The sequence below is a fragment of the Lepidochelys olivacea genome (genome assembly GCF_965140295.1).
Source record: "Lepidochelys olivacea isolate rLepOli2 genome assembly, chromosome: 10".
NCBI lineage: Eukaryota > Metazoa > Chordata > Testudines > Cheloniidae > Lepidochelys > Lepidochelys olivacea.
The window spans coordinates 30,922,672-30,936,876 of record NC_140420.1 but is presented as its reverse complement, the minus strand read 5'-3'; the positions used below and the strand labels follow the sequence as shown (position 1 = coordinate 30,936,876).

The following is a 14,205-nucleotide window of genomic DNA, read 5'->3' as shown; positions in this document are numbered from 1 at the left end:
GCCAGGGGAAAGCTCCTCTCACCTGTAAAGGGTTAAGAAGCTAAAGGTAACCTCGCTGGCACCTGACCAAAATGACCAATGAGGAGACAAGATACTTTCAAAAGCTGGGAGGAGGGAGAGAAACAAAGGGTCTGTGTCTGTCTGTTGGTCGTCTTTGCCAGGGACAGAACAGGAATGGAGTCTTAGAACTTTTAGTAAGTAATCTAGCTAGGTATGTGTTAGATTATGATTTCTTTAAATGGCTGAGAAAAGAATTGTGCTGAATAGAATAACTATTTCTGTCTATCTTTTTTGTAACTTAAGGTTTTGCCTAGAGGGGTTCTCTATGTTTTTGAATCTAATTACCCTGTAAGATATCTACCATCCTGATTTTACAGGGGGGATTTCTTTATTTCTATTTACTTCTATTTTTTATTAAAAGTCTTCTTGTAAAACACTGAATGCTTTTTCATTGTTCTCAGATCCAAGGGTTTGGGTCTGTGGTCACCTATGCAAATTGGTGAGGCTTTTTATCCAACATTTCCCAGAAAAGGGGGGGTGCAAGTGTTGGGAGGATTGTTCATTGTTCTTAAGATCCAAGGGTCTGGGTCTGTAGTCACCTAGGCAAATTGGTGAGGCTTTTTACCAAACCTTGTCCAGGAAGTGGGGTGCAAGGTTTTGGGAAGTATTTTGGGGGGAAGGATGCGTCCAAACAGCTCTTCCCCAGTAACCAGTATTAGTTTGGTGGTGGTAGCGGCCAGTCCAAGGATAACGGGGGTAATATTTTGTACCTTGGGGAAGTTTTGACCTAAGCTGGTAAAGATAAGCTTAGGAGGTTTTTCATGCAGGTCCCCACATCTGTACCCTAGAGTTCAGAGTGGGGGAGGAACCGTGACACACAGTTACAATCCTTTCTCCCAAATTCAGATTCATAGATTAAGGCCAGGGGGGACTATCAGATCACTTAGTCTGACCTGCTGTATAACACAGCCAGAGAATTACATCCCGTTACTCCAGCACTGAGCCCAATAGTTGGGATTATGTAAATTAATGGGTAATGGGTAATAGAATCATAGGGTTAGAAGCGACTGCAAGGGTCATCTAATCTAACCCCAAAATAGGGTACATTTGGGTTACGTATAGTCTCGCTTTCTCCCCCTTCAATGCATAGGAGATTTCACTGGAGAAGAAACTGGCTGAAGCCCCACCTGTGCTCCCCAAAACCTTACTTCTAGTGTGATGTCAGATTATCTCAGCCTACAGAGGATCCCCTGCAATTCTGCCTATTTTGCACCTAGTCTTATGAAACTTGGGTCCTCGGTTTGCTTCTGTCTGGTGTTCCCTCACAGGGCTCTTCCTTCAAACTTAGCAAAATTTCAGCAAAAACTTTTCTAGTGAAAGTTCATAATGTAGCATGTCCTGCTTCCTCTTGGTCATCTATCCATCCCCCACCAAAGCCCATACCCGAGTTGAAGGTTTGCTTCTCCCGCCGGTGAGAGTGCTGAATCTGAGAAGGCAGGAGGCGCCGGGCATTTCTGATAGTGACATTCTTGTAGTCAATTTCCAAGATGTGGCCGCTCCTGCTGCAAACAAAGCTGAAAGGGAAAGGACACCACCATTAGACACTAATGACCACAATAGGAACTTCAGAGACATTATTTAGCAGAAGAACTGTATTCTGCATTTTGTTTCAATGTTAACTTTACACCACACTTTTGTAAACAACCTTGAAATAACTTTAAATATGCTGTTCGTCTAAAAACTTTAGCAATTCTAGTTTGTAATGGAATGATAGCTTGACTGGATGACAGGATTCAAACATTTGATTTTCAGCAGGAGCTAACTTGGGAATCTATAACTGGTAGATGGAGTTAGACCTCTCCATCCTTCTTTTCCTTTCCCCTTTGAAAGAGCAATTTAGAGAAAAATCTCAAGAGTTAATTCAGCCAATATAAAAGATAAGGGAAAAAGCAAAACTAGTGAGCTTTGAGTCTGTAAGTGCCTAGTCAGTCTCAAAAATGATCTTCAGTTATCCTGTATGTCTATATAAACTATAGACTTCAGACTCCGAAGTCTGGAAACAACTGAAAATTTTAATCAGGATGTTGCTACTTCTTACTAAGAGATCATATTTTTTCCTTTGTGAAGGAATAAAAAAAAGTAAACTCTACCAGCCTGTTATGGAGGAATCATTAGAAAGATTTTTTTCCCCCATCTTTTCTAATTTAGGAGGAAAAAATAGAAGTAAAGAGGCAGAGACCTGCTTCCCAAAGTGTAGCAAACCTTAAAAGAAAATATACAAATGCTGGATTATTATTATTTCTATTATTGTACGACACAGACCCCTCCATCAAGAATCAGTAAGGAGGACTGCTGACTCTCAGGTATCCATCCCAAAACCAGCTGGAGACTAAAGATGGAAGTATTACTAACCTGTATCAGAAGGAGATTAGGATCAGTTCGCAGAAACAAGATCTCTGGCAACTTTTGCCCAATACTCTTTCACTAGCTCAGACTGAGAAATGGATGTAACCATAAGTCATGACCCTATGGGAAATAACGGGGTTCTAGGCAAGTTTGGCACAATTGCTATCCTGAACTGAATTGAAATAAATGGAGCCAGAGAAGCTTCACAGAAATGAGCCCTGGAAATCAAAGTCACATTTGCTTATGTTTAATGGAAGTGACTGTTAAACTTTTGGAGGAGAATAAATTGCAATATTTCAGGAAAATTATTATTGCTTCAGATAAATTGTTCTGGAAAGGCAAAGATTTTCCCCATATAGGAGATCTGGATGTAAAATGTACAAATAAGATGAATGCATGATTTTGGGGAAGGCTTTTTCACTTCTGAGTTTTGAACTTTTTGTTCACAATATTGGTAGATAGTTTAGTTTGTGATTAAATACATTACATTTTATTTATGTATACAGTGCCTTTGATCGAAAGCACTGAATAAAACATTAGGGGAAAGTGATTTTTCCCACAGCACACCCATGAACCAGAAATGAAGCAATACTGGGCAAATCTACACCCACAGGGCTCAGACCACAGAGGGAAGGTGAAAATGAACAGACCTGGCAATTCTTTGTTTTTGTAATATCTCTCCGGTAGCAGCAGTCTTGGTTGAGTGATTAAGCTGAAGTATAAAAAAGTCACGGGGAATGTAATTACACCACACCCCTCCCACTGCCAAATGAACATTAACAGCAAATCCATGGGCAGATTTCTTGTGCAACTCTACAAGGTATTTTAAGCTTCTTTTAGGATCTGAAATCTTAGAAAGGAGGAGACTAAAGGGTAGGCTGGCTTTGTATGACACCTTTGTTTCTGCAGAGAGAATGCAGACAAAGGACTGTAGAATGCTCAAGTTAAGGACAGGGATGAGCAAGTCAAAACAATGACTGTTCAACCTTTTCCTTATGCTTACTAATCGAAAGCTCAGCATGCTAGTGTAGACAGCTCCCAGGAACAGAGGCAGACTGAATCACAGTGTCCCTAAAAAATTAACTTAAGGAAAGTGATTTAAGGAAAGAAAAAGTGGCTCCATCCTTACAGTGTCCGGTCCTCAGGTTCCCGCTCAGCGGAATGCCCTTTCTCGAAGGCCAGGTCGGTGAACTCCAAGGAATGGTACTCCCCCAAATTCACTGGGCACGAGCGCAGCGCTCCACTCCGCACTCGCCACAGCCTCACATTATCTCTGCCGCACGACACCATCCTGTTACACGAGAGGCTGAGTAAGGAACCAGGGAAGACTCATTCTATACTGACAAAAGGCCTGCTCCCTGAAAGCAGCTGAAATGGACACACTGACACCAGGGGAGAGAAGAGGAAGGCTAACAGCAGCTTCCTTCCAAAAGTACCTTTTGTCTGCAAGCTGGAATTCCAGCAATGCAGTGAGCTTCCTCCCAGCAATGCCTTAATACCGGGGTAGTCAATTATTTTTTGTCAAGGCTCAAATTTCTTGATCAAGATATAGTCAAGTCCAGACTCCAGAGAAAATAATCAAAAAATAACAACAATAGTGATAAGTAAATAAAAAGATTTTGGGGTCCGTTCAAGTGTCTGGCATCTGGATTTTGCCCACGGTCCACCTGTTGACTACCACTGCCTTTATCTAGGCCAGGGGGGGCAAACTTTTTGGCCTGAGGGCCACATGGGGATATAGAAATTGTATGGCGGGCCATGAATGCTCACAAAATTGGGGTTGGGGTGCGGACTCTGGGGTGGGGCTGGGGATGAGAGGTTTGGGGTGCAGGAGTGTGCTCTGGGCTGAGAGCTAGGGGTTTGGAGCGTGGGTGGGGTAGGGGCATGGGGAGAGGCTCAGGGGGTGCAGGCTCCGAGTGCCATTTACCTCAAGGCTCCTGGAAGCAGTGGCATGTCCTTTCGCCGGCTCCTACACGGAGGCGCGGCCAGGCAGCTCTGCACGCTGCCCCATTCACTGGCACTGCCCCCTGAGCTCCCACTGGAGCACGCAGGAGTCGGAGCAGGGCCATGCTGTGGCTTCCAGGAGCCGTGTGGTGTGGCCCCCGACCCAGAGGCCCCAGCCGGAGCACCAGGGCGGGGCCGGGTCACGTGGTGCGGCCCCTGACCCAGCGCCCCAGCCGGAGCACTGAAGTGGGGCTGAGCCCCGTGGTGTGGCTTGCAGGCCAGCTTAAAACAGCTTGCGGGCCAGATCCGGCCCGCGAGCCGTAGTTTGCCCACCCCGATATAGGTTATTTTACCTTATTCTCACATTCACCGATTCGCACATTACCTGGTGTCATCAAAAAAAGCAATCTTCAAGGTTTGGATGTCCACATCTGTGTGAGCTTTGGCCAGCACAACCACCTCTCCGCCCTGGTTCACCTGAGCAGTATTCCACACCACCACCATCTGCAGAGATAGGACAGCAAGAGTAGAACTGCTGAAAACATAACACCTTAGGCCTTAGACCATAGAAGCAATGGAGAAGATTGCTAGCCTTCTCACAACAGGTGAAACTGCAGATACTGCTCCCAATTGCCAGGATGCTGGTACTGTGCACTGGGGCTTTTACCCACATTGCTGTGAACAGAGTGGAGAAAAATCTCTCACAGAAAGGAGGATTCAGGACAATCCCAGAGAGCCTGGTGATTTTCATTTTAATAGGCTAGCCTGTCTGATAATCAGTTTCCCTACCTGCAGCGTTGCCTGGAGAGGGCTTGAATGTGGGACTAAGATACAGTACTTGCAAACTGAGAAAGAATGGAAACCAGTGTGTAACTAATTACAAGGAGTGCTAGAGCAGCAAAGGTGTGTAAGAGTAGGAGCTAGGAGAACTGTAGAGGAATGTGCTCAGCACCTTCAGAAGGAAATGCCTTGTGTCACTTGTAGTGACCCCAGTAGAATGTAAGTGGAACCAAAAAGGCTCTAAAGGCAGTCCCACCCATTCATTAACTGTGAAGTTAGTTAATAAACGATGTGAAGCAGGGAAGTTCTTGAGATTCAGCATGAACAGGCTTCCACACCAACAAAAAGTCGTGACTAGCTACAAGAACCAGGATTTACTCAGTAGAATTTGTGATTCACAAAGGTGTGTGTTCACAGATGTATAAATATCAAGTAAGAAAGTAAATATTCAAATATTTTCTAACCAGTTTGGTGATAAGACGATTTTACGTGATTTACAATGAATGGTATTGCCTAAGGACATTTAAGGAAACTAGCATTTAGCCACTGTGTCTTGGAAAGGACATATGATTGGTTCTATGTGCAGAAGAAAAACAAACAATTATTTCACTTGTTTTTGTCCAAAGTCATGCATGTTGTTGGGTAAGTGGAACCCAAATAGCCCAAGAGCTTTATTACTCACTGTTTTGCCATGTCCATCTTTCCCAATGCCACAGAGAACAGCTCCACTGTAGGAAAGGCTACAAGAGGAGAAAACCCAGGGTGAAATGAAGTATCCTACACACTGCCTGGATCTCAATGGGAAAAATTAAAAGCCCACTCTCAACTCCTCCCCAACACACACTGCCCAGAACATGCCTGCAATGTACCTGAGGGATGAGACTGAATGGACATGGGTTTTAAACATGGATAGGCATTTCCCCTTCTGAAAATCCCAAAGCCGCACCATGCTCAGGTGACCCATCTGTGCAGAAGCCAGCAATGCGCTGTTTCCATTAAATGTCAATGCGGATACCTGCAGGAAACATCATGTTAGCAAAAATAACCCCCAGCTGCTGGGAGAGGCTAGCACTGGAGTAGCTGAAAATCCCACTGTTGTCGATCCAATATCATTCCTTAGAATGACTCTTGCTAGGAGCTGGAGTTCTTGTAACTTCCCCCCAGCCAGTGAGCTGATACAATTCCCTAGAATTAACCATGCTTGCGATAGGAGTAGTTTTGTATTCTCTCACACATCAGATATTTACAGTTGTTGCATATTCTCTGGGGGGTTGTCATATCTGTTCACGCAAAGAAATCCACTTTTACCTTATCTGTATGTCCAATGAAGAACCTTTGCTCTCCAGTTTCAATCTGCATGGTTATTATAATAGCATGACAGGGGTAAACCACTGCAGAGCTGTTCTTAGTCCACAGAGCCTGCAGGTCAAAGGCAAGAATCAGAGCAGAGCAGAAGAGAGGATACTACAGATGTGACCCAGTCTACAAACTGAGAGGAGAGCCCTCTTGTGCTTACACAGATGGACATGCATAGAATTAAGGCACTTGGAAATATTTGGATATCTGGTGAAATATGCAGGTGTATGTTATCTAGATGATTGCTGTTTCACACAAACACAGATGCAAATTTATAACTATCAAAGGAAAACTAAGTGGTCAGCTTATAGTACATCCCAATTAATTCAGCTGATCTTCCATCCCAGTCATGTTTAACATCATATATGCAATATATAAGAAGGGGACAATCCTTTGTTCACAGGAAATGGACTAGATGACCCAACAGGATTTTTTTTTTAAACTGTAACATGGATCATTAAGAGGACGGTTGGAAGGATCCGAAGGCAATACCACAGGAGGACAAACTGACACACCAACCTAAGGCACCAATGCATTTTTGGATTCCAAAGAAATTCTAGATGTGTGATACATTAATCAGTCTGGAATCTGTAAGAAGATCTGGCATGGGGCACACAATTTCAGAATTTTACTGGGGCAAATTCCATGTCGGGAAATGAGCTTTTCACCCCAAAAAATTTGTAGTCGAAAGAAACCGGGTAGTGTGGGGTGATTTCCAAAGGCAAAGGGAGTTAAGCATGAAAGTCAATGGGAGTTAGGCACCTAACTGCCCCCGGTGCCTTTGAAAATCTCCCCCTATTGCAACTACATTCTGAAAAGCTTCTTCGTTACTGACCCATTTGGTGCTGCAACCCCCAAAGCCAATAATTGTCCTCAGCTTCAGGATTGGATCTGGTAAGAGTCTCTGAAAGAAGAAGATATTGTCAAAAGTACCAGCGTGAATAAAGCATGTGAGCCCTAAACTGTATCAGCACTAACTGCAACTTACATCCCAGTGATCTACCAAGTTCCCTCTGCCCCACATTAATCTGTGTCCCTCTGGACCGGTTTCATGTTTCTCCCTGAAGTGAGAGGGCTGTCTCTCTACTTCAATTTCTTCACATTAAGGGAGGAGTTTATTCAGTAGGAAATCATCATTACAGCAAATCCAAAAGGAAGTAAGAGCAGGAATCGACTGAAGTCTTGTTTTCAGGAGTTCCATCTCCTCCAGGACCAAAGCACACAGTGGATAGTGCTAAATGGAATAATCTCAGCAATGGAATGACTCGGTTAACCTGAATCACCTTTCCAAGAGGGCAGCCAAGTCTTCCCCATGGTTACATACAAATGCCATGAAAATTCAAGGGAGTATCTGTAAAGTTGGAGAGGGGGGAATCTTTCTTCTTACCCTGCAGGGAGATGCTTTCTTGCTGGAGAGCACTTCTGGTCCAGTAATCTTTGTGTACACAGTCTGGGCAAATCAATACATAGGTGTTATTTGTGAAATGCTAATAGCATGATCATCTCTATAAAAAACACATTAGCTCTGCCTGGATAAGCTTAACGTATACGTGAAATAAAGAAACAAGATCAAGAGAGAATTCCAGGTAAGATGGCTCACAACTGCCCTTAGTATAAAATAATCATCTCTGCCAGCTCCAACCAGGAGTGGGTATTCCTGTTGCTCTTTCTGCCAAGTTATTGAGCACCAGCAACAAGCATTCCAGACCCATCCTACAGGAACAAACTTGCAGTTTAACTTGTTTGTTCCTAGTACATTGGAGTCCCTTACCTCTATATATCTTCTCCTATGGTCAGTAAGAGTTTGAGCAAGAAGTCTGGGTTCAGGAGCTCTGTTTCCATATGAAGTCTTGGCCTAATGCTCTCTAACCCACCAGTCAAGCCCCAAGAATTGGGATAATCATGTTTCTGCATCCCAGTGCACAGGGCAGTAGCATGTGGGTCTGAAAGGCAACTGATCTGTTCTACCTGAATTCTTCCTTGAGAAGGTATTTACAGATGGAGGCTGGTGTAAATTGGCATTGTTACACTGAAGTCAACAGAGCGACAACAATTTACACCAGCTGAGGATCTGGTGTGAGGAACTTATGGGAGTAGTGGAAAAGGAAGCCTGAGCCATTAGGCTGTAGAGTTCAGCGCAAGGCACACTTTTCTTCTAATGACAGCATCATGCGTTCTCAGAGCCATCACAGGGGCAGACTTGGGGGAAGAGTTAAGAAGATTCTGTACAAGTTAGAGAGGGGATGTGGAGCTACACAGAGGATAGCCAATAAGATCAGGTTGTCAGAGTCCAGCGATGCTCTCTCACTTGCCTCATCTGAGCTAATGCCAACAGCATGGATGGCGACATTACCCATTCTGTGAGCATACACATGAATACCACCATCAGTTGTTGCATGTAACGGTACAGTGGAATCCCCGGCAGCTTGTAGTCCTTCTACCCTGCTGAACTCCTGATCTCCAGAGTACACTTCTTCCAGAGGCCCAGAGGTTGCTAAGTGAACCTCAGGGATGCTCTTTGTAACTAAGGGAGACCAGCGAGGCATCTGAGAAAGAGTAAACAAATGACAACAGATCAGGCCTGCCCCACAACTCCCTACGATTGCTGTGATTGGAGAGAAAGGGAGAAATTAATTTTACGTTTTGACTGACTCTTACTCAGTCACCTAATACTCAAGACATCCAACATGTCAAAAACATTCAGGCATGCCAAGTGATGCAGGAGAATAACATAGAGTGCTCTGTGTGACTTTCTGATTTGGAATGGCAGAATCACTGCTTTTACTAGGTTTACAATGCAACTTCTCTCTCTCCACTGTATGATAGCCAACAAAAATATCTAAAACACAGACTCTCCCTCCCCCATCCTACCCCACCAGAAACAGATCCATCATGCCCCTGAGAACTTCACTATTCTTCAGTGCCTCAGTTCCCCATCTGTAAAATGCAGACAATAACACTTCCCTATCTCCCAGGGGTGTCAGGAGCAAAATTACATTAAAAGACTGTGAGGTGTTCATATATTACGGTAATGGGGGCCAGATAAGCATCTTGGATAGACTGACAGACTGACCCCCCAAAGTCATTAAACTGCAGAGTTTATTGACTGTAGGACGGGGCACAGCCCAGGCCATAGAACACAAAAAGTAGCCACTACAAAACCCCAAAACATTCCAAACACAAAGCAGGACATGTGGAAACCCTCTGCCTAGAGGTGGTACAGGAAGCTACACTTACAGCCTAAGGCCATACTCACATCCTTGGGACTGGTTATCTGTTGGATGAGTGACACTCGGTCCCGGACAGCTTTGGTAAGCGTCACTGGCCGTGGAAGATGACGGATTGGGTCTTCTAGCACTTGAACACCTAGATTATAACAGCAAAGTGTTTGGCTCTTTCCTACAATCTGCTTCCCCTCCTGCTGATCACACAGCTGCAGATGATGTAGCTGAACAGCTACTTCATTCTACTACTTATTCCTTCCTTAAAGAACTCAAGGAACAATTTGGAAACACAGGCCATGTCGCAACAGAGGAAAACAAAGGACACATTATCTATTGGGCACACACTGCACAAAACCCAAAGGAGCTGGCCTGATGCTAGTCACATGGGAGATCAAGTTCAAATCCTGTTCCTTTTGCCCCTGTGTCAACAGGGATCGGATGTGCTGCCAAGGCAGCATGCTGTGCTCAGGGAGAAGGAAGTGCTTTGTGACACTCAACAGCAACCATTCTACCCTTGAAGAAGTGGTGTTAATGGACTCCAGTGGGAGCTCCATCAGATCCCTTGACTAGGGTAATGGCTGCAACAAGATGTCATAACAGATAAGCAACAGACGGGGAATCCTCATGGCTCTGACAAAGATGTAGATGAAGCAGGGCAGAAGAGGAGAGTTCCCAGAAGGATCACTGCAGGTCTGCTTGCTATACCATTGTGCTGTACAAGGGCTCTGTGGAGCAGCTTCCTGAAGATGCCGATTGAAGTTTACTTGCCAACTAAGGTATTTACTACAGTTACCTTCTAAAAATTCAGCAGCACTTTAGAGAGCCTGCATTTGTTTCTCAGCAGCCCATGCACACTGATTTTCCCCTTGCAAAACTATCCAGTTCATTTGGGTAGCCCATAGCCTGCAGAAAGCCAATTAGCCTGAGCTGGGAGAGCTACCACCCACAAAATAACCGGAGAACTTTCACAAGTTCTTCCTAATCCTTGGTAGATGCTCCACACTCCTCGGGCTGAGTGTTTCTAATGAGGGCAGGAGGGGAATATCAAAAAAGGGACCTTCATCACCCAATCCCCTATTGCTGCAAGAGTGATCTCTAACAGGACACAGCAACAGATTGATGGCATATGCTAGGAGCAGAACACTGATGTAGGGAAGACTAGTCAACAGTTGCTAACTTATCATATTGATCATATGAGTGAACGGATGGATCTTCTACACCATGCTGTACCGAAGTTGTACTTTGAGTTTTATTTGGTTAACAGCAGCAGTAAATGGTGCAGGTGGCTTTGTACCATGTCATACTTTGTTTTAAGTAGGACAATAACCTAGATAATCTGGAAGCCAGCTTGGCACATTGCTCAGTCAGACACCAAATGGGTACCACAGCCTATGGTCATTTACTTCAGACTCCCTACCTTCTGCAGGATTGGAACAGCCTTTTTGAATTGAGTCATATGGCAGCTTGGATCCATCAGAGGGAAACCTGAACAACAAGATCAGAGGAAAGTCACCTCATAAACGGGTGGCAGGTTCTAGGACCCTTCACAGGTATGCAGGGCTCTATTTTGCTGACTTACTGTTGGTGCTAAAAGGCTTCATTCACACAGAAACAGAATTATTTGGCTGACTCAACCTGACATCTGGATAGGTGGGTCCTATAAGCTCCAACTCAGGATAAGGGTTGGAGTCTCTCTCTGGTCTGATTTATACTATGACATTTTTCTGTGTCTCAACATTCATTAACTGACGTAATGCTGACCACAAACTAGCAGTCAATGTAAACCAAGCCTCTAAGGCAAAGAGAACTAAGGGCAGGGCCACAGCACTCCCTAGGAATAACCAAGCTTGGGAGAAAGGTTCATGTGCGGTTAAGTTAGCAATACAAGCTAACCCCACAGAGGAGGGAAATTTGGATCATTTCCAGGGCATGGCGGTGATATTAGAAGTATGGTGTGAACTGTATGTTCTTACTGACCTGTTGATTAGGAACTGGCAGTTTCTATAGTTGATACCTTCAACAGCCCTTTACCTACCCAAAATATTAGTTGCCAACAATTAAGTGCTGAAGATGCGAGTTGTGCCTTGGTCCCCATCATTACAACTACAGCATTAAAGTGGCCACAGTGTTTCCGCTATAATCCCAGTTTTATGCAAACTATTGCATTTCCTTACTTTTGCATGCTTAATTCTGCAGCCTTCATATTCTCAGACAGAAGTGTTTTGACGAAGTATGTTACGTACACAAAATAATCAGACTCCTCCTTGAAAAGCAGCAATTCGTAAACATACCTGATATAGTCATAGCGGTCATGCCAGTTCTCTCCCTTTGGCACAGGAAATGCCATTTCTCGTGGCATGGGGGAAATGCCATGAAATGCCAGCTTAGCTTGTCGGGCCTCAGAGAACATCACCCCTAAAAGCACAAAAGTAGACAGATAAGGACATAAAGCATTCCTAGAACATCTGAAGATGTTTACAGAGGTAGCTGGAACCATGCACTCTTAGCAGACCACGTGCAAACAAATACTTTAAGAACAGAGTTTTCTGTAAGTCTGAAAAAGAAAGGCTACAACATGAAAAAAGAACAAAGATTATTGTAGCAAGTGCATAAGCCTTTCCGTGGGAATATCCTTGAAACTCTCAGCTTCCAATAAGACCTGGAAGTTTAGAGCTTTGTTATGAAAGATTATCTTTTTCTTCCTTAAAATGTAGCTTAAACGCTCTACAAGAGGATTTGGAACTTAATATTGATGATCATATCAGGTTGCTAAGTGGATCAGCTGGTGATTCTTTTTGAAGTTCTATGTGATCTAAGTTTTTCTGTTTTCTTTTTTCATTTGATGCATATGCAACTTTATGGAACTAAAGTGCTTTTCGTGTGCAACAGCACATTTGAGACCTGTTTAGTGGTCCACTACGATGTCTGTAAGATTCCTTTCTTGTGATGTGCTGTAGTTGGGCAGATTTCAAACAAAGGATAATGTGTTAGTAATAAAGGTCTTGACTGAAGTTTCTCTGCTGCACTGAGCAGTTGGATAAAGAAACACTGGAGGAAATCTGGATTTCAGAGTGACAAGGAAAAGAAGCTTTTCAGAAAGGATGGTCTAGTGATAGGACTGAGAGACAGAAAATTTGGGGTCCATTCTCTCGTCTGCCACTGATTTGATGTGTGATGTTGGGCAAGTCACCTAATCTTTCTCTGTCCCTCAGTTTTTCCAGCTACAGAATGGGAGAAGTTATGAGGCCCTTTGACATCCTCAGATTGAAGGCACCAAACAAGGGAAAATTACTGTCATTATTATTAGTGTTGTTTTTAAGGTAAGGGTTTTGTTGACAGTGCCTTGTTATTATTGGCTGAAAACAGTGTCAGACAGCAATAGACATGGCCAAATGGTCCTGGTGGAATTATGTCTTGAAATGCAGCAGTAAGAATGGATTAGGCCTAGTGCATCCTAGCAGCCAGCTCTGATTTAAATATCATACAAAGCTTCAGCTCCTTACCTGGCTCAAACAGTAAGTCACTGGTATAGAGGTTTTTCACCAACAAGTTGGAGCAGAGTTTGATGCTCTTCAGATGGCTGTAACGTCTATTCAGGTACATGGAGAGGATGTAGTGGAGGTCAAGCATCAGGCAGGTCCAGCGCACATTGGCAGGGGCCACACCCACCAAATCTGAGGATCAGAAAAACCAGTGTCAAAACCAGCATTAAACACTGACATGTTACTTTAAAAATATCAGAAACCCAGCTTTACACACGTACTGAAATCCTTACAGAAAGGGAGGCATGAGGTTGATGTGTGTGTGCACACTTGTGCACATGCACATTTAGAGACAATTGCCACACTAGGAAAATGGATAGCTAGATTTCTAGTGATCATTTGAGTCCGTATGTTGATTTGCAGCACAAACCGTGGTAGCTGCATGTGAATAAAGACAATTAATTGCACAAATATTTTTATGCATGGATCCCATGGCCTTCATTCCTGAACATTTAGACTCTAGTTACGATTCCTCACATTTTAACATCTTCCAAAACAGGTCAATTTTTTTGTCCAAACTGACCATCCTTTTAGGAACATAATTTCCATCACAAACTAAAAGCCCATCTAATCCAGTATCTTGTGTCCAATGCCAGCCAATGCCTGAGATTTCTGAGTTGTGTGTCAAATAACCACAATGCATCACTATTTCTTACTATACATTGAGGGAATTTCTTCCTGATGCCAACTGGTGGTTGACTGAGATGTTTATGTGGCTTGATCATCCTAGTAATTTTTATTCTAGCTAGCGCAGTTGCTGATGCTACTGTTATTCACATAACGTGTGTAATCCTTTTTTAATTCAGTCTCCTGAGCCAGTGAGTTCCACAGGTTAATTCTACATTGTGTAAAATGAAAAAACCCTGTAAAGTCTAGTGTTAAAAATACTTAATGAAACATGGATTTAATAATCCACCCCTCGTTGTCCCCTAAAATTAACTGATTAAATCCAT

General features: G+C 43.6%; 1 protein-coding gene across 3 annotated transcripts in view; it reads right to left on the bottom strand.

The window, feature by feature from the left end:
• The window catches only part of WDR90 (WD repeat domain 90), a 52,288-nt gene that overhangs the window by 34,538 nt on the left and 3,545 nt on the right, over positions 1 to 14,205 (bottom strand). For all 3 annotated transcript variants that reach the window (XM_084640408.1, XM_084640406.1, XM_084640407.1), the window contains exons 5-17: positions 13,214 to 13,384; positions 12,002 to 12,125; positions 11,128 to 11,195; positions 9,743 to 9,852; positions 8,799 to 9,032; positions 7,874 to 7,936; positions 7,322 to 7,390; positions 6,439 to 6,549; positions 6,000 to 6,145; positions 5,813 to 5,870; positions 4,736 to 4,854; positions 3,536 to 3,697; positions 1,444 to 1,574 (exon numbers count right to left, since the gene is read on the bottom strand). In XM_084640408.1, the coding sequence (XP_084496534.1) occupies positions 1,444 to 1,574; positions 3,536 to 3,697; positions 4,736 to 4,854; positions 5,813 to 5,870; positions 6,000 to 6,145; positions 6,439 to 6,549; positions 7,322 to 7,390; positions 7,874 to 7,936; positions 8,799 to 9,032; positions 9,743 to 9,852; positions 11,128 to 11,195; positions 12,002 to 12,125; positions 13,214 to 13,384 (1,566 nt within the window). The remainder of the gene's footprint in view (positions 1 to 1,443; positions 1,575 to 3,535; positions 3,698 to 4,735; positions 4,855 to 5,812; positions 5,871 to 5,999; positions 6,146 to 6,438; positions 6,550 to 7,321; positions 7,391 to 7,873; positions 7,937 to 8,798; positions 9,033 to 9,742; positions 9,853 to 11,127; positions 11,196 to 12,001; positions 12,126 to 13,213; positions 13,385 to 14,205) is intronic.